The 18,886-nt window shown below is 39.9% G+C and overlaps 1 protein-coding gene across 1 annotated transcript in view; it reads left to right on the top strand.

Annotated features, from left to right (window-relative positions):
* col11a1a (collagen, type XI, alpha 1a) overlaps positions 1–18,886 on the top strand; it is a 92,793-nt gene that overhangs the window by 29,426 nt on the left and 44,481 nt on the right. The window contains exons 19-37 of the mRNA XM_079576018.1: positions 683–736; positions 985–1,029; positions 1,164–1,217; positions 1,306–1,350; positions 2,352–2,405; positions 3,394–3,438; positions 3,846–3,899; positions 5,198–5,242; positions 5,352–5,405; positions 5,483–5,527; positions 6,857–6,910; positions 6,988–7,095; positions 7,177–7,230; positions 8,562–8,615; positions 9,398–9,442; positions 9,526–9,579; positions 10,844–10,888; positions 14,644–14,697; positions 15,187–15,240. Coding sequence (XP_079432144.1) covers positions 683–736; positions 985–1,029; positions 1,164–1,217; positions 1,306–1,350; positions 2,352–2,405; positions 3,394–3,438; positions 3,846–3,899; positions 5,198–5,242; positions 5,352–5,405; positions 5,483–5,527; positions 6,857–6,910; positions 6,988–7,095; positions 7,177–7,230; positions 8,562–8,615; positions 9,398–9,442; positions 9,526–9,579; positions 10,844–10,888; positions 14,644–14,697; positions 15,187–15,240 — 1,017 coding nt within the window. The remainder of the gene's footprint in view (positions 1–682; positions 737–984; positions 1,030–1,163; positions 1,218–1,305; positions 1,351–2,351; positions 2,406–3,393; positions 3,439–3,845; positions 3,900–5,197; positions 5,243–5,351; positions 5,406–5,482; positions 5,528–6,856; positions 6,911–6,987; positions 7,096–7,176; positions 7,231–8,561; positions 8,616–9,397; positions 9,443–9,525; positions 9,580–10,843; positions 10,889–14,643; positions 14,698–15,186; positions 15,241–18,886) is intronic.

Below are 18,886 nucleotides of genomic sequence, written 5' to 3'. Positions count from 1 at the left end.
GATGAATTATTTGTGATTTTTCCATTTTGTTTTCCATAGACGACCATTGAATTTTAATTTGTATTTTTGCATCCTTATTGTTTTAATGATAAATGTTTAAACTTAATAAAGAACATTATTTAACTTTAAACTAAATATTTGTTAGCCATTTGTTCATTTTGCAAATTGTGTCAAAACACGACTGAAACATACTTAATCAGTACCACCACAAAATGACTAAAAATGATCTTTTGCACATGTTTAAGATACTATGCCCTTTGTGTGTCAAGCTGCTTATGCAAAAACATGTGGAAATGTTTTTTTTTCTAAATTTCTAGTACTTTCATTTCTTTTTATAGACTTACATAGATGTTATATAAAAGAGCTACTAGTTATTTTGAATGTTTTAAGATCACAGTTATGTTTGTTTTACCAGACAGACTTCAAATCCGAGCCTGGCTGCTTATTCAGTACCAATATAAAAAACAGGCTCTGAAATTCTGAAATTATACCTCATAGCCCTGTTCCTTTACCTGAGGGCTAAGTCATGGGGTTAAATATAAGGTACCTATGCAGCAAAAGCAGCTACTTTACCTCGTTCTTCCCTGAGAAAGCAATCTGGACAGTCCTCATTGTCACAAATACTTATATGGTAAACTCATTTTGTATCTCTCTAAGTCTGTCTGTGCCGCTCTCTCCTCAGGGGGAACAAGGACCGCCAGGTCCACTCGGCGCCCCAGGAGAGGATGGACAGAGAGTAAGTTCAATCACTTTTTTACCTTCCATCCGTTTTGTTTAACTCAGACATGGATTTGAAGTGACATCCAGGCCGCCATAGCTCGAGGTACTGACACCTGGGGGCAGGACCTGTCAACCAGAGCGAAGTATGAGTGTAACCTTTTCCCCCTTACCTATCTACCTTCCCTGATGATGTATACCATGGGGTTACGTGTGACTAATTAATTGAAATAAATCTACTAATTCAGAGTAATTTTCTTCCCTCAGGGTGAAGATGGAGAGATCGGACCAAGGGGATTGGCTGGCGAGAGTGTAAGGATTATCTGTTCTCCCAAACATGCCACAAGATCCCGTTACATTTGCTTTCTATTGAGGCGCTCCCATCAGGGGACAGGATTGCCCCTCTGAAAATGATACCCTCGGTCACGGCTTCTCTGTGTGTGCAGGGTCCTCGGGGTTTGCTGGGACCACGTGGACCTCCCGGACCTCCCGGAGCCCCAGTATGAACTTCCTCCTTCACTATCTCCTGATCTGGTCTCACTTCCGGTTGAAAAAACTGATGGCTCTTCTGTGGTTTGTTGTTCACAGGGTGTCGCTGGAGTGGACGGGCCTCATGGTCCAAAGGGAAACATGGTACTTAGTATTTCTGTATTATTATTTGTAGACTTTAGTGTCCTCGTTGAGAAATGTAATCCTCTGTATTTGACCTGTCCTTCAAGCAGTGCCTCAGGGACACCTGTCAAGAACAGTGGGCGACTGCAGTGCAATGGGACCCGTTAGATCTTGATCTATAGGATGTTTGTCAGGATTACAAAGCTGGTTGCCAGTAACCCATGTTATTTTACTGTCTGTTTGGTAAATCTACTCAGATTTACAAGACTCACTGAAGCATTTGCAGGAGACACGTTAGATTTAGTTCAACAGCTGCAATAGTCTATTGATTAAAACAAGATTTGCCTAGTAACATGTTACACTATTCAGCACTCATTTACCTGAATATTCACTCAACCATCAGGTATTGCAGTATCTCTTCTGCTGGTACTTTACTGTCAGAAATACAGACTGTAAATGCCTTTATTATTAAAAGTGCTTCTGTTACTACCCTCCCCATGTCCAGCTGGGGTCACATCTCTGCGTCTACTCTGGTCCCCCCACCATCCCACCCAGGGCTGTTACATTCACTTCAGAGCATGCAATACTTCCAGTGTCAAGCCACTAGGGGTCAGTATAGATAAACATGGAGGTGTTCTCAGACATAGGCCCATTTTAAACAAGTTATTTGCTTGTAATTCATTCCTTTAGATATTTCAGAGCTTTTCATACAATTTCTAAAGATGAGACAGGGTGACAGTGGACAATGTGGATATTATTTTGGGCAGTGGTTCCCAAACTTTTGCACCCCCTTGGATGACTTAGTAGTTATTTAACTTTACTTGTGATTCCTATGTGGAAAAACACTCTCATTATTTCAAACATAATGGGGCTGTTTAATCATAATTCTGTTCTTTTAAAGTCTGCAAACTTATTCTGCATACCCCCACGGTACCTATGCGGCAGATTGGGAACCACTTATCTTGGGTTGACTTATTACTTTGTTGAGTGGGGGGAAAATAAATCTTCTTTTATTTTCTTAGGGACCACAAGGCGAACCAGGCCCTCCCGGACAGCAAGGAATCCCAGGAACACAGGTAAAAAAAAAAAAAAAAAATCAATAGCGTTGTACCACACGGCAGCCTGCAGTACCTCATGCCTTTGGAAATGTCTGTGTAATGAGGAGCGTGTAACACAGATGCTTTTGTTCTTGTTCCTCTCCACACAAATCCACAGAGAATAGCACGGATTGCCTTTCTGTCAGTGCAACCTCCGGCTTAGGTATGAGGAATACATTACAAGGGTGAACAACAACTACATACTATATCTATATATATATAGATTTAAAGGCCCTGTACCTGCTTGTCTTTGTTTGCAAACAATGAAACAGGGAGCAGGTAGATAAACTCATTCTGACTTACCTGCAGGGTTTCCAAAATCGCAGTTCTTCACACAGGGATCCGTTTATAAGCATGTTTCACAAAATGGGTTCGATGCACAGTGCACAAAGATCTTATTTCACAAATGTGTTTAAGAACATGTGTGTTGAGCATTGAACTAAAGAGTAAAGAGCTTACGATTTGATGATTGCAGACATTTAAATTGTGATTTGATTTCTATTGCAATTATTCTTACAGTCCTATAACATACCCCTTCAGTGTTCTTTCCTTATGTTTAGCCGGAAGCTAAATTCAAACATAACATTGGCTCTTTTATCTTATCTTAGCTTATCTTACAGTCTGTTGCTCGCTTGTGTGCCCATAGGTGGTCTAAAAATACAAGAAACGCACACATTTTTGCAGGGTTTATCTTGGGAACGGGGGCCCGATCCGGATCAGTCCATTTGAAAGCATCTCTTTCATTTTGGCGGAATTTCTGCGGCGCTGACACACCTGTTTAAGCACGCTCTAGCAGAAGCTCAAATTACGCTGAAATTGGAGGGGAAACTTTTTTTTCTCCCTTCAATTTTGACATTATGTAAATCTATGCAACCCACCAACATAACCAGTTGCCTCACTTGTTTTTCCCCCATTTGTTTGTGAGAATAACAAATGCTAATAATATTTGTTTATCTCTCTCTCATAGGGTCTCCCTGGTCCTCAAGGCCCCATTGGACCACCTGGAGAAAAAGTAGGTTTGTTTTTATGCGCAGTGATATTTTGTGTAATTCTAGACAAGAAAACACCCAGAAAAGCCTACTGTTTTATAGTATATTCCGGACAATCCCACATGCTGCTCTCCATAGCCCATCTTGAGTATATATTGAACATCAGGGACACAACATTTGACTATTGCATCTGATGATAATTGTATACAGCAATTTCAAAGCATGATAAGCAAAATTGCTCTTAGCTTTTAGTGTTTGGACTGTTTTCTTTACTGTGAGACAGGCTTTCTAGAAAATATGACAAAACAGTTTTGAAAAAGGTAGGATGGTGAATTATAAATAGCTCGCTGCATAATGCCTTTTATGAGTTTGAAAAGTGCAGGTGCTCCGCATGAACTCTAAATAACCTTTCACCTCTCGTTTTTTACAGGGGCCCGGGGGCAGATCCGGGCTGCCTGGTTTACCTGGAGCCGACGGTCCTCCTGTGAGTGCACTTTTACACTCTACATGCTACAGCCGTTTTAGTCTATGCCATGGCAGGAAGTCTGTCCTGAAAGTGGGAAGTTATTTAGCCACGAATATTGTTGAGAATGTAAATGTGTAAACCCTGAGTTTGGGTTTAATGAATGAAGGGTTTGTGCTGAACTGCTTTTTTCTGACCTTAAAACTGATGCTATACTATTACCAAGTAATAGTTTTCTTTCATTTACATATCTTGTTTGCCCACATGATGATAATTCAGAAGATATTATCCCATTCAACCATAGAACAAATGATGTACAAGTTAACTAGCTTCTAAGGAAATGAGCTCCCTGGTATTGTATTTTTCAAAATACGGATACAGTACATCACTATTTCAGTTGCTTTCTTGTCAACTGTGCACATTTCACACAATGAGTTAAAAATTCAATGAAACACATTAGAGTATAGTATCAAAACTTGTCCAAATGTTTTGTAATGACATAATCCATTACAATTACATCACACAAACGTCGAGCAGAAGCTTTCTTTGTGAAGAGTTTATATGCATTGCCTTGTGCCGTAGAGGAGTGAGGTGAGTGGGATGGGGGTAAGTTCAGGTGTCAGGGTGCGTCAGGGCGGCCCCAGGCTCCACACTTCACTGATTTACAGACTCCTGCCACAGACCCACCGCACAGACTGAGCAGCCAGGTGTTGCACCGCTGCAGGAGGGGCTGGAGTTTTTATAGGCCTGTGCGTCCATATATTAAGACTCACACTCGCCTCTAAACCACGGCGTATTAAAACGGTATATCTCTGCATGAACATGATTTTGTTTTGGGGTTTGATCTGATTGATTGGAATGATAAATAGAAGTAGCTGTTTATGGACAGTTTACTTTTTCTTTTCTTCTTTTTTTTTGGGCTGAGTAGCAGAGTGTATGTTGGATTGGGCTTGTGTCCTTGAGCAAAACACTTCACACAACAGTTTCTGTGTACACTGGTGTACGAATGAGTGTGTGTGTAATTACAGGACAACTGATGTAAATGTGTTGACAGCTATGGCCTTGTATCTTGCTTGCCCATTTAATGATATTTAAATGGACGTGTATACAGCCGGCATGTGGTGTGTGCACTGTTCCAGCCAAATAAACAGATAAAAATAATCACATGTATTTACCTACCATTTAGCCTAACTGCCATTATATAAATATTGTAGGTAAAGTAAAAAATCTGAAAGGCTTCTCTTGAATCGATGCACAACTGAGAAAGAATGCTCAGTATTTCATTGAATAGCTTTTAAATGTATGTTCATTTGTTATAGGGTCATCCTGGAAAAGAGGGTCCACCTGGAGAGAAGGGAGGCCAGGTATGTTTGGTCCTTTGGTTAAGTTGTATTGTATATATTTATCTGCTGGTGAAGGTTACAATATTACTTTTAAACACAAAGTAATAAAGTGTTTCTGTTGTCTCTGTAGGGTCCTCTCGGTCCTCAGGGTCCAATCGGTTATCCTGGCCCTCGTGGGGTTAAGGTAATTCTAATAATTGGACTATACTCTTTATTTTAAGTGCTCCGTTGCTTGTGTTGACAAACTTTTCTATCCTACAGGGAGCTGACGGCGTCCGAGGACTGAAGGGAGGAAAGGGAGAGAAGGTAAGACGCTGTTCAAAGAAAGCAAAAAGACTCAAAATGTTTCAAAGAAATCAGCTTCGGAAATTTGCTTCCTTGTTCCCCCATCTGTTGACGCTGAATGACAGCGACAGGTTTGACGGGCTCTTTTGCATTTTACTTAGCGATCTTTTGTCTGGCCTTGTGCTCATCAAAATAAAGCAGCAACTTCAAAACTCGAGGCACTTGACGTTTTTTTTTTTTTTTGTATTAAATCCCAATTCACCCAAACGCCTTGTCAAGCAAGGCCAAATGTATTCTTTAGACGCTGTCAAACGCTATGCATGACTCTTTGCCTTACCTTGTCACAAAGTTGGAAAGCTTACATCAACTTTTGGGAGATATGTATTCTTATCACAGATCTTCTGTTTGTTGCTTGGCTGTTTACCTGTCACCCAAACTTTTTTAGCCTCTCTTTTTTATTGTATTGACAGCACCACAGTAGCGTACAGAGGTCATCCAATAGCCAACTTCAGAAGGAATGACCTGAAATCCCTTGTCAAATGCAACACTGATGTGGTCCCAGCTTTTACATAGAGCTGTCTCTGAGTCTCTTCTTATATTTAGGTGTATTTAGACCTCAATTTTAATATGGATAAAGTTTATTTAGGATTGATACAGTTATAAGTCTATGAAAGCCATTATGTGGCTGTGGGCTGTTGTTTCTCTGTGCGGTGACAGCTTTTCAGTTTTTTTATTGAATAATTTATAGGGAGCGAATCTGAAGCTGGAACCTTGGATGGGGAAGGGCTTTGTTATGAATAAAGTATGCAGGTCTATGCAGGTGTACGCCGGCGACTGTACGTGTGTGGTCGCTGTGATGTGGGGTGAAAGACATGCTGCATAATGCATCAGATATTGGCAAAAAAATGAAAAAAATAAAAACATGCACAGATGACACAGGAACCAGAGGAGGTGTCCGAAGAAGTTTGGGCTTTTGTGTAGTTTCAATACATTTCGTGCAATTAGACTGTATATTTTTTATTTGTATTCATATTTTTTCCTCTCTTTTTGAAAACACAATTTGGCTTAAATACTGAGCAACTTTCACTCCATCAGCCAGATGACAGGGTGAGTGCAGTTCCACACTGTGACCACCAAGGGGCAGTATGAAACCTGAAATGCTTCTGTAAGCCTGAGAAAGGGAAACCAAGGATTAGTCATATTAGTCCAACTATGCAAATGACATCACTTTTTAAATATATACTCATGTTCTTGAAGTTTGTCGTAAATTTAGTTCTGCAACAATTACTAATAGTACAAATAGAAAAGCAATTCTTCCTATATTTACAATTTATGTGTGTGTTTTTTTAGGGTGAAGATGGATTCCCAGGTTTCAAGGGAGACATGGGAATCAAAGGTGACCGGGTAAGCACCAAACATCACCTTTTCTGAGTGAACTTGAGCTCTTTTGGCCTTAATACGTGGCCTGTGTTGGATTTTAGGGAGAGCTTGGTTTGCCCGGCTCGCGAGGAGAAGACGGTCCTGAGGGTCCCAAAGGCCGATCTGGACCCAACGGAGAGTCTGGTCCCCTTGGTCCTGCAGGAGAGAAGGTAATGGACCAGAGAAAACGCGTATTAAGCAGATATTTTGTGATATAAAGTTGACTGATCTTTGTTGTTGCCTCCACACAGGGTAAACTTGGTGTGCCAGGGTTGCCAGGTTATCCAGGAAGGCAAGGACCTAAGGTATGAGGAACCAACAATACTTGAGACTGTGCATGGTGGCGTGCTGATTTTTTATGTCATAGATAGATAACTAATGGTTGTCGCATAATGCAGTGGTTCTCTATCAATCTTTTCACAACAAATACGACCACTCAAAAATATTTGGCTAGAAGCAAAATATATCAAGATTATGGATTAAAGATTAATGATCGATGCGTTACTTTCCAGTATATGGACACACTAGTGTATAAGTCTGTGTTTTACGTGTGTCTCATTAATCTGGACCATTAGTTTGTGTCAAAAATAAAGTATTGACTTGAATTATAATAAATTTAGGCTAAAGTGAACCTAAACTCTAGCGTTTATCGAGACCAAACTGGGTACTAATATAACAATACTAAAATATACATACACATAAGTCTATCATTAAAATAATAAGAAAAAAATAACTGAGGATATGGCAATTACAGAAAAAGCCAAAGTACCACCAGCAGTAACTCCCTTTGAGGACCACGGTCTTGTTCAGACTTTTTTTTTTTATCATTAATAATCTGTCCGCCTTCCCTTGTTGGCTACATTTTATATTTAAGTCTATTTTATAAACCCAAGCGCCTTATTTGAATGGCACTACCCTTGTTTCAATGCCGTGACCGTTCTGAAGTTCAGCAAAGTGGCACAAAATGGCACTTGACTCCTGGTCTCATCGATGGTCATTCGGTGCTCGAGCATCACAGTGTTTGAGTCATCGGCTGAGGTCAAAAACCGGGATCGTGGTTTATAAAAAAGGCTTCGTGGCCACAAGTGCCGTGTTGTTTCAGGCCATAAGACGATAGGTTTAACTAAAAGTTTGAGGGGAAGTTGCAAAGTCATGGTGAGGGCGAAGCCATTTTGTATAACTTACCGAAAGAACCGATGGATTACGCCGATGTTGGACAGACAAAGATCAGAAGAGTGCTTCCTTCTTACAAACAAAGATTTTTCCTCTCGCTTTATTGCTGGGTATCGTTTCAGCATTAGCATTTAGCATTCTTATCGGTCTGCCTATCTACCTAAGGGGAGCATTGAAAGAACAAGCTTAGCATTTATTGTGCTATTATTAAAGTCTAGTCTCTTTATTGCAAGTATAAAGCTGTAAAGTGTTTGAGACATCTTCAAAGATTAGCATATTGCAAAACAAAAATAGCTTTCAATGTCACTTAAACTTAAAAATGTTGCATCTTTTGTGAAATGCGCCTCATGGAACATGATGTCTCTTTAGTTCTTGGACGTTTCCTTGGATAATAGTCGCTTCATTTTCATTCACGCTGTGCTGTCTCATTGTCCTTCACCGTATCTCCCTTTCCTATTAACAGGGCTCCAGCGGGTTTCCGGGCTTCCCAGGGGCCAATGGAGAGAAAGGCGCCAGGGTAAGACAAGCGCACGCACACACACACACACACACATTTTCAATACCTACAGCGCTGTTTGAGTATGAAAATCGCCGCATATCTCCACACAAAGGAAAATTGATTCCTATTATAAAGGCATCTGTATGGTGACTTGGCACACACAAAAAAACAGTCTCGAAAAATCAATGTTGGCAGAGAACAAAAAGATATGGAAACAATTGCGCTTTGAGCTCGCCTTCCATCTCGAGGGTTTGAAGAAAGTTGCTCCTTTTTCAGCTGGGGAATTGCTGATAAAAAGCCCAGGTACAATCAAAACCGTCTGAGTAAAACTTATTTTCATCGGTGTCTTTTAAGCCATATTAATTTGTAATGATCTCACTTCTGTAATGGACTGACGATGACATAGCTCCACAGTGACTTTGGAGTTTATTATCTCACTTATTTTAAGGCCATCTGCCAAAGACTCAATAGATTTTTTTTTTTCTCTGTGAAAAAATAAAAATTTGATTCTGGACAGGGCTGATGCTAAGCCAAGAAGTCGTTTAGCAGCTGTCGTGGAAATATTTGAAGTGCAGTTATTGGCAGGCTTCCTCTGATGCTGGATTACGCCAAAGACGGGAATGAAACAAAGGGACTTTGCAAATCCCGCTAAAGACTTGACGAACAATGTTACATGGTGTTTACATGAAGCTTATGGTAATTGCGGCACTCGTTCTGCAGCAAAAGAACAGCAGGCAATTTTCAAACCGTTTTGTTCAAACAGTTGTCAAAAAATGCGTGTGTTTTTTGTGCTCCTGCAGGGGATTGCTGGGAAACCTGGTCCAAGAGGTCAGCGGGGTCCAACAGTATGTTCTTTTTTGACACTTTATTCTAATAATTGTTCAGTTTTATTCAGAATTACACAAACCAAATTTGTGTCTCTTTGTAGGGTCCACGTGGGGCAAGAGGAGCGAGGGGTCCCACAGGAAAACCAGGACCTAAGGTATATCTGCTAAAAACTTGATCATATCAGGCAATATCTCAAAAGATTGATGCTTTTCATATTTAACAAAAAACATATACAGTAAACATTGATTTACTTGTAAGGTTTATCGACATATTTGTTTTACATCACCCTCAGCTTAAACACACCTGTACCATTCAACACAACAAAGGGGTCCATTGTACTCCTTCAAACTCCACAGAATTGGCCGTAGACCCGAGGATTAAAAAGCCTCATGCAGATTACTGAGATCAGCCCAATTCATGGTGTCCTTGGGCAAGACACTTCACCCTCCTTGGTTCCAGTGTCTGCACACACTGGTGTATGAATGAGAGTGTGAAAATTAGAATATCATTCAAAAGTGCATTAATATCTGTAATTCAACTTAATCTGTGAAACTAACATGATGGGCTCATTACCTGCAAAGTGAGATATGTATAGCCTTTATTTGTTATCATTTTGATTATTATGGCTCAGCTTGTAAAAAAACAAAATTAAAAATCTCATACAGTTTGAATATTTTGGAAATGGACTGTAGTAGTAGTAGAAATTTATTGTCCCCGGGGGGAAATTCATTTGCAGTGAGTAAAAATACACAAGGACAACAACGACCACAGCAGACAGATCCAAACATTGACAACATACAAAGAACCAACCACGGCCCATCAACCTCAGTTTAAATTATGTTAAAATCATTGCCTACATTCTTTAAATACTTCTCAGTTTAAATGATGTTAAAATCATTGCCTACATTCTTTAAATACTTCTCTGACAGACCAGCTGAACAGAATAGAAAAGAAAAATCACCGTATGCCACAATCACCAAAGGCTTGACATATGTCACTTTGCCTGTAATGAGTCTATATCATATATTAGTTTACAGAAATAAATGAACCTATGCAATAATAACGCGCTTGATATGGCATATTCCTGACTGATGCTTGGCAGGGTTAATTAAAAGTATATGCAGAGCCCCATTCATATACAAGTGCTTCAAAGTTACATCAAATTACAAGAAAGCGGATAAAAGCAATGCATTAAAGATAAATATATTTTCATTGATAAATTACATTGAAACCCATGAGTGCAGATAAAATACTTTCACTTGTCATATGCACAGCTAAATACAACTGTTTTAAGCCTGGATTTGAACATTGTCAGCGTGGTGGACAGGCCACATCTTCAGGAAGACTGTTCCAGATTTCAGCCGCGTGAAAGTGAAACGCCGCCTCGCCGTGTTGCTGATGTCTCTTTTGTATTGCAGGGCACGGCAGGGAACGACGGCCCTCCTGGTCCGCCCGGAGAGAGGGTAAGTCCAAAAACATATTGACAAACTGCGAAAGACTTTAACAGCTTTCCCGATCTAGATACAAACAAGGTTTACTCAGCGCTTATCCAGTATTGTTCTTGCATAGACAATTGGGCGTGATGTTTTTCCCCCCTATTCCCCGCTATAATGCTGTATTAGACTCGCTCATGTACGATCAAACAGCGGCGAATCGAGTTTGTTTGCTGTGGAATTGCCCGACAGGTGTAACCTTGAGCAGGCATAAACATAATAAATAGGATGATTTCGGCTGCGCGGCGCTCCCCAAAGTAAAGCAAATTGTCCAATCTAGATTCATAGCCGCGCGTGTGAAACAATGAGTTCGCGCTGCACGGCTAAACAAGTGGCATAGTCACTAATCTCTGCTGTGGCGGCTCAGCGGTGAAAGCCTTCCAGCAGAGTCACCTTATTTTACTGTTTTCATTAACGTGACATAGAGCTACGGAGTTTGTGCGGAGTTGTTTTGCCACATTAATAAAGCAGCGTGGGTAATAAAGTGTGACGTTATATTTCAAGCTTTTTGGTCATACATTAGTAAAACCTGTTATTTGTTTGTTCAGCCTAATTTAAGTGAATAAACGCTATCTTCTACCGTGGAGTCTGTTGAACTGCAGTACCTTTGGAATATATGGTATACAATATGGACAACAAAGTGCAGCAGTATTAGATGTCATTATGATCACAATTTGAGTTAGTTTAGGATATTTTCTCAACTAAAAATCACTATATAAAAGACCATTTATGTGTTCATCTTCACTGTAAGCCTTATCCTGATAATAATGTTAGTGTGACAATAGATTAAGATTTTCAATTCGAAATACATTTACCTTTACCCAAATATAATAGCTTCTTGACTGGAGCTTACAGCCTATTGGCCAGAGTAATGCCTCATTTGAAAGCTAAGACCTGCTAAGACCTGCAAAGTTAATCTAAACTTTATCCTTCCGTCACTTTTTAGTTGTAGTTTTGATGGTTTCTCTTTACATTTTTGTTACTTTTGTTGTGTCTTTTCATCACTTTCTCTGGCCTGTTTTGTTGCACTTTTGTCATTTTTTGTCGTTTTTTTTTGTGCTTTCTTGATGCTTTTTTGTTTTGCGTTTTTATACACATTTGCATCTTGTTTTTGACACTTTTTTGACGCTTTTAGAGTTTGGATAATGCCGAACTAGGGAAAATGATCTTACAGCAGGGGAGTCCAAACTACGGCCCATGGGCCAACTGCGGCCCGCGGCCCACTTTTAATTGGTCCGCTGCAAATTCTAAAATTATAATTGATTCATATATAAATAATGGAATATATATAGAATAGATAAAATCCATCAATAGAAAGCTGTGATGAAGGCTGTTTTTATTTTAAGCATATTCAATTAAAAAGCATAGTTAGCATTTTATTGAAATTGCTAGCTTTAATACAGTAGAGGTGAAGTTATATATCTGACCTCTACTGTTATATATCTGACCCAGTTGTTTTTATATTTTTTTGTGTGTGGCCCTCAGTGAAAAAAGGTTTGGACACCCCCTGGCTTACAGCCTCTAGGCTAGTGTGACACCTCATTTGAAAGCTAAGGCCTACAAAACTGATTAGCATTTTGAACGTTTTTGTCATTTTTTGTTGCTTTTTCATCCCTTTTTTTAGTCGCTTATCCCGCCGTGTTTTTGTCACTTTTTTGTTGTGTTATTGTTGTTTCCCAGCACGTTTTTGTCGCTCTTTTGTTGCTTCTTTGTTGCCTTTTCATCACTTTGTTGTTTTTAGTTGATTTTTTATCAAGAAGCTTTTAGATTTGGGTAAAGCCAAACTGGAGAAAACGTGCTAGTTGTGAAATCTAATACGTTTTTTACTGTAAACCGTACAAGTAGATTCAAACTTGCAGGCTGAAAGCTGTAATACTTGTTTATAAACTCCTCCCTTTGAAGAATCGAGATGTTAAATATGTATAAGGAAAGCTTGGAATTATATTGACCACGGCTAAATGTTTCACGCTCCCTATTCCATTGTTGTAAACAAATAAAACCCAAACAAATACGGAGCCTTTAAATGTAGCCGTTTATGTATGTGGTACTGTATTATTAAAGCAAGGACAGACTGTAAATCTCCAGATCTTTACAAAAACAAATCCTCATTGAATCTTTCAGATCCCATTACAGAATTGACACTTCTCGCAGCAGGTCCACCGCTGCCAGCCTCGATATCGCCTTAATAATGATGCCCGCGTTTCCGTCGCTTGTAAATGAAGGCGGTTTCGATCAAAGGGCTTTGTGCCACTTCACAGTTCTCTCCGTAATGACGCGGTGACACTCCAAAAGCTAATCAGAGCATGAGGCTATGACCCGCGGTGGTTTTGTCATAAACGGATTGAAATAAGCTTTCGGGAGATGACCTAGCTTTGGTAACATCCCGCCAAATTGCTTCCTGCGTCGTTTACCTCGTAATAGGGCTGCAGCACAGTTAACAATGTCTTCTTTTCTCTTGGTGCATCAAAGCAGACCATACAGTTCACAAGTAAGATAAAATACAACGGAAAGGAGGGGGAAGAACATGCCCCATAACAATGCGTAAAGTTGATCGCAAAAAAGAGAGAAAGGGAAATGGGGGGTGGTTTTATTCCTATGGTGCTTTTCACATTTTTGTCCCTTATTTATCTTGCAGGTGGTAAAAGCTTTAAGTTGTAATTAAGCTGTAATAGGGTTTGGCTTTAGATAAGTGTTTCACTTCATCCAAAACCCTTTTCAGTCATTGTTTCATTGTTTTCATGTTTTGTTGTTAACAAAAGTAGTTTTGTAGTGTGAAGATACTGACTGAAAATAAAGTAAACTAAACTAAATGGTAGTGAGCTAGATAGCCACAGCTGCCTTCGCGTTTGGGTCACACATCTGCGCCAACAGACCCTCTAGCCAGGGTTGCCAGATTCTGAAATAATTATATCGTATTTCAGCACAAACTATCATACACTATAAATATGCGCAAAATATGGCTCATATCATCGCCACTTCTAACTACAACACAGTCCCATTTATTACATTACGCACACACATGTTTCCTTCCTACGTTTTTTCGGGTAGAATAAAGAGGCGGGTAAAATTACGGCGTCGCAAGGGGTGAGACGGGGTTATGTCTTGCTGACCAATCAAATGCCAAGGCAGGAGGATACGCGATATAGGAACTGTAAAACTGATCCAGGAACAGTCGCTCCTTCTGACAGCAGATGTTACGCCTATGTGAATACGGAGGCAAAGTCTGACTCCAGATCAGAGCGAAAGCAAAGCGCTGCTGAGAGGGGACAGTGCATTTAACCTGACTCTAACTGGCGCTCTGAAGGGAAAGTAAAATATAATATGCAAGAACTGTGTTCATGTGAAAAACAAAGGTTGAAAAAAAGGATAATAGCGCTGGAAACGGTTTATTTGGATTACTCACTGCATGTTAAGAGATTTACATAAATGAACACGCTGAGATACTTAGACTTCATTCTTGGTTCTTCATGTTATTACTTATTTTTAGCTATGACATTATAAGCTTTGTGAATAATCATTGGCAAGCTAGACACACCAGACATTGTAATTTTCAGGCATTTCAAAGATATATTACTGCTGTTAGTCGCTTATTTGGATTTAGCAGACTATTTTTACGCGAATGTTCAATTTCCAACAAAAATGTGAGACCGTGCGTCCATGTGGACCTTCTTGTGTGTGAGCCAATCCTCTACTTTCTCATTTTTAACTTTCTTTTCTGATTGCAGGGCCCTCAAGGACCGCAGGGACCCGTCGGTTTCTCCGGACCAAAGGGGCCACCTGTAAGTATTTCCTTGATACGCACTGTATAAACCAGAGTCCGTGTTATCCTCACATCCCCCTCGCCCCGACTTGCAAATTACCCTGGTTTGTAAACATTGTAAGTCAAGATTGATTTAATTTGAGGGGTTCATGGGGTGTGGTAAACCGTGGTGATATCCCTAATTCTGTTTAGGGGGTCGTTAGTCTGACTGCTATCGGAGCAGAGCCTGTTTTCTCACTCCGCGGCTCTCGGTGGGAGACAAGCGGTAATTTCCAGCTATCGATTGAAGGTTGGATTCATAGCTGGCTCCTGGACCTCACTCACTAGTGTAGCTTTCTCAAATATAAAATGTACATGGTGTATTCCTCATTTTGGGTCCACTTGTCAGTATCTAAAATTGTGTAATGGGGCGATATATCATCATTTATTACAAAATAAATGGTAAAAAGTTGTCAATAAAAGCTATGATGAGGCAACAAAGTGATTGACCTGTGTTTTTGCTCAACAGGGACCACCAGGAAAGGATGGACTGCCCGGACACCCTGGACAGAGAGGAGAAACAGTAAGTGTTTTTGTTCAGTTGATAACAATTTCAATATGGTATTGTCAGTTTTCAGCACATTATATGTCTTTACAGCCCCAATCATTTCAATATACTGCAGTCTTGAACTTCTTAACCCCCGCCTTAACTGAGCACATTTTCTCCTAATGAAATCTAAAAGCTTCTCGACTGGAGAGTTTATACCCTATTTGAAAGCTAAGAACTGTTCTAAGAATGATTGTAACGTTTTTGTCACGTTATAGCCAAATTAATGTCACAATTTTTGTGTTTTCGTAGTTTCTTTGTCGTGTTTTCGTAGTTTTTATCATGTTTTTGTTATTTTTTTATTGTGTTTTCGTAGTTTCTTTGTTGTGTTTTTTTATGTTTTCGTAGTTGTTTAGTCGTGTTTTCTGCGTTTTTTTGGTCGTGTTTTTGTTGTTTTTTAATTGTTTTTTGGTTGTTTTTTTGGGTTGTTTTTCTGCTTTTTTTAATTTTTTTTTTTTTTTGCGTGTTTCCGTCGTTCTTTTTTATCGTGTTTTCGTCTTTTTTTTTGTTGCTTTTTATTGTCACTTTTTGGTTGCGTTTTCATCCTCATTTCTTAGATTAGGGTAAAGCCAAACTGGAGAAAATGCTCAGTTCAGGTGGGGGTTTGGAGGTTAAAATGTGCACACTCACATCAAGAACTTCACATCAACAACACACTTGCAATTCACTGGCCTTTGTAGACTTTAGTATTTACATTTTCCAAATCACTTGAGGTACAAACTATTCACCCGCCATAGGTTCACTGGGTCAGGACTGTGGTTCATCATCTAGACCAGGGACCTCAGGCACTGGACAAATGTCTTCTCCAGCCTTAAAGCCATACTGCGGAACATTCCAAGTCATATGTCACTATGTCACTAGAGCCTTCAAAATGATCTAAAATACTGATGAATCAATGAACATGACATCTTTTTTAAATATTTTTTACCAAACCTGATGTTTCTTGGGTGAAAATGTTACACATTACACATAAATAAGGTCACATTTGATCTAGATTATCCATGTCATATTCAAAGCACTTTGTGTTGTCAAACGGCCAAAATAAGCTAAACTTCTCCCCCCCCCCCTTCCTTCTAAAACACATTTGATCCTCTAAATCAAGTCGCTTCGCTTTAAACGCCCTGCTTTTATCCGGCGCGGATTACAACCAGTGATGAAATATCTCAGCGGGATGCCAAATGGGGCGACACCAATCGTAAACTAAACAGGGAAGACAAAGCCCCTGGTGCTATCTGAGCGTGTCATCTTCACCCACCGCACACTAAACACTGTCAGGGACAATCTACATGGCTCAGGCCCTATCTCCCGGTGATGGATACCAGGCGCATGGAGAAGCATCTATTCCCTGTCTGTTGAGGGGTTTCAGCTGAATAAAACCACAGAAATAAAGCTCCTGGACTGAAATGTAGTTTACAATGTTTTAAGGCGAGACACTGCAGGTGAATAGGGATTTTTTTTTTTTTTTTTACAGATATCACTTTGAAACTTTTGCTGTAGATTACTGGCATGGATGTGAGAAAAAAATACATTGCAAGTTTTCTGTCATTTTATTTTTTTCATATAAAAACAAGGTGTTTTATGCCTAAAAATAAATGAGTAATGAATAATGATAAATGAGTTACCAAGACTTTTTCAGAGGGGATTTTATGACATTCAAAACTCATAGATCAGGCTAGGAATTAGATATTAAAAAATGCCTCTGAAAAATATTGTTCAATCCAAGGCTGGAAAAAGTCTTTAGGAGCTACTTACATGGAGATGTTGCCGCCACAATGATAGAAAAATGTGTTTTGAGAAAATGGCCCCCCATATAAATCTATGGGGAAACATTGAATCAGTGCAATATTTCAACATGTCATTGTGAAGATTAGGTATATTTTTTGTTTCCAGGTGAAAGCTTATGTTCAGAGACCAATTTGGCCCAAAACCTGAAAAAATTGAGTTTTGCCTGTAGTGTCTCCCCTCAAAGCAGCAGTTCTCAAACTTAGTGTCATAGCTTGGTCACCAATTATCGACATTTTCCTTAGACTTCAGTGAAGATGGTTGGGCTATCTCTATTTACAGTCTATTGCATTTGGGTGAACCATTACCATTGTGTCACAGCTATACAGTTCTGCCTTTAGAATTATCACCCTAAATTGCATGCACTGCACTATCAGATCTCACATTTTTGCTCTCAAAGCCTGGATAATGGCCGCGGTTGAAACACTTTTACACCAAATAGCTTTAAAACGACTTCACTCTATTTGTTGCACCGATTGCATATTCAGAAACCCCCAGGGGGCCGCCGATTTATTTGACAGTTAAAAAAAAAAAAAAAAAAAAAGAGAGAAAAAAAAATAAGTAAAAATTGATCCCATCTAGCTGTGAATGCTCGCTCTTAGCTTTGATTCCGTCGCACTTGGTATGCATCGGCGCACCTTGGTTTGACGAGTCCCGGAGGGCAATAAATTCTACTAAAAGCTTGACAGATCATCGGCTGTATCATTAAGGCTTCCCACCGCCTGCCTCTTTCCTATAGATAACACGGCACACATGAGCGGCGCCCTGCAATCCCAGCAACAACGATGCCCGTCTTCATTTGGGTGTTTACGGCCGTGGGTTTATTATAGCATCTGATATGAGAAGTGATCAGAGCAAGCTCAAACCGGGGCGGAGAAGGCGCTTTCTAGTAGTGGGTGTAAAAAATGTAGTTGTCTGCGTCAGGGGTTTGATGCGGTAACTGCGCGGCCTCGGGGTTTGAGCTGAATTATACATCGGCATAAATCACAGCACGGTATAATCGATGCTTTTAGAGTCTGCGCATGGATTTAAATGGCTGCTAAAGACTCCGGTTCGGAAAATGTGTCACTTATGTCAACGGTAATCAGAGAGCAAAGCAAATAATTATATACAGTACAGGCTGTCAATCAAAGTTTATTTATATAGCACTTTACAACAACACCAGGAAGACACGCTGAAATATTGCATCCTAGACATATTTCAGTTCGTTACTACTGTCGGTGTTAAAAGCCAGTTTGAAGAGTCTTTAATCTGGACTTGAAAAGGGACAGATCTGTGAGAACACGTAGACTTAAGGGATGGGCTGTTCCGCAGTTTAGGCACGGCAGCAGCAGAGGAACGATCGCCCCACTGTTTGTACCGGGACTTTGCACGTCTAGAACAGAACTATTTGATCGGAGGACTTGGAGAGCTCTGCTGGGGCGATGTACGGTCAAAATCTCAGTTAGATATAAAGGAGCGGAGACCATGAAGTGCTTTAAAATCAATCGGGAAACGGACCGGGAGCCAGTGCAAGGGAGGGGAGGGTGGAGGTGATGTGGCTGTGTTTGGATGAAGTTAGAAGACACTGCATTCTGGACTAATTGTAACTGTGGGAGGCCAGAATTCCCTTAAAACATATAGATATTGATAATCTAAGTACTGTTCTGTAGAGATTGCCATATATATAATACTGTTTGTTTGTCATACTTTCTGCACTGTACAAATTAAAAGGGATTTTCTAAACATTTCTTTACTTCAGTGCATTTTCCTTTAGGTCATTTACTTTGCCTCATGCTTTATTCCAATACTGAGGACTCCAGTATTACACGGCGCTCTTCTTAGATCCACAAAGGATTCT

This window comes from Gobius niger (assembly GCF_951799975.1).
Source record: "Gobius niger genome assembly, chromosome: 18".
Classification (NCBI taxonomy): domain Eukaryota; kingdom Metazoa; phylum Chordata; class Actinopteri; order Gobiiformes; family Gobiidae; genus Gobius; species Gobius niger.
Note: the sequence above shows the minus strand (reverse complement) of the source record. Positions and strands in the feature narration are given on the sequence as shown.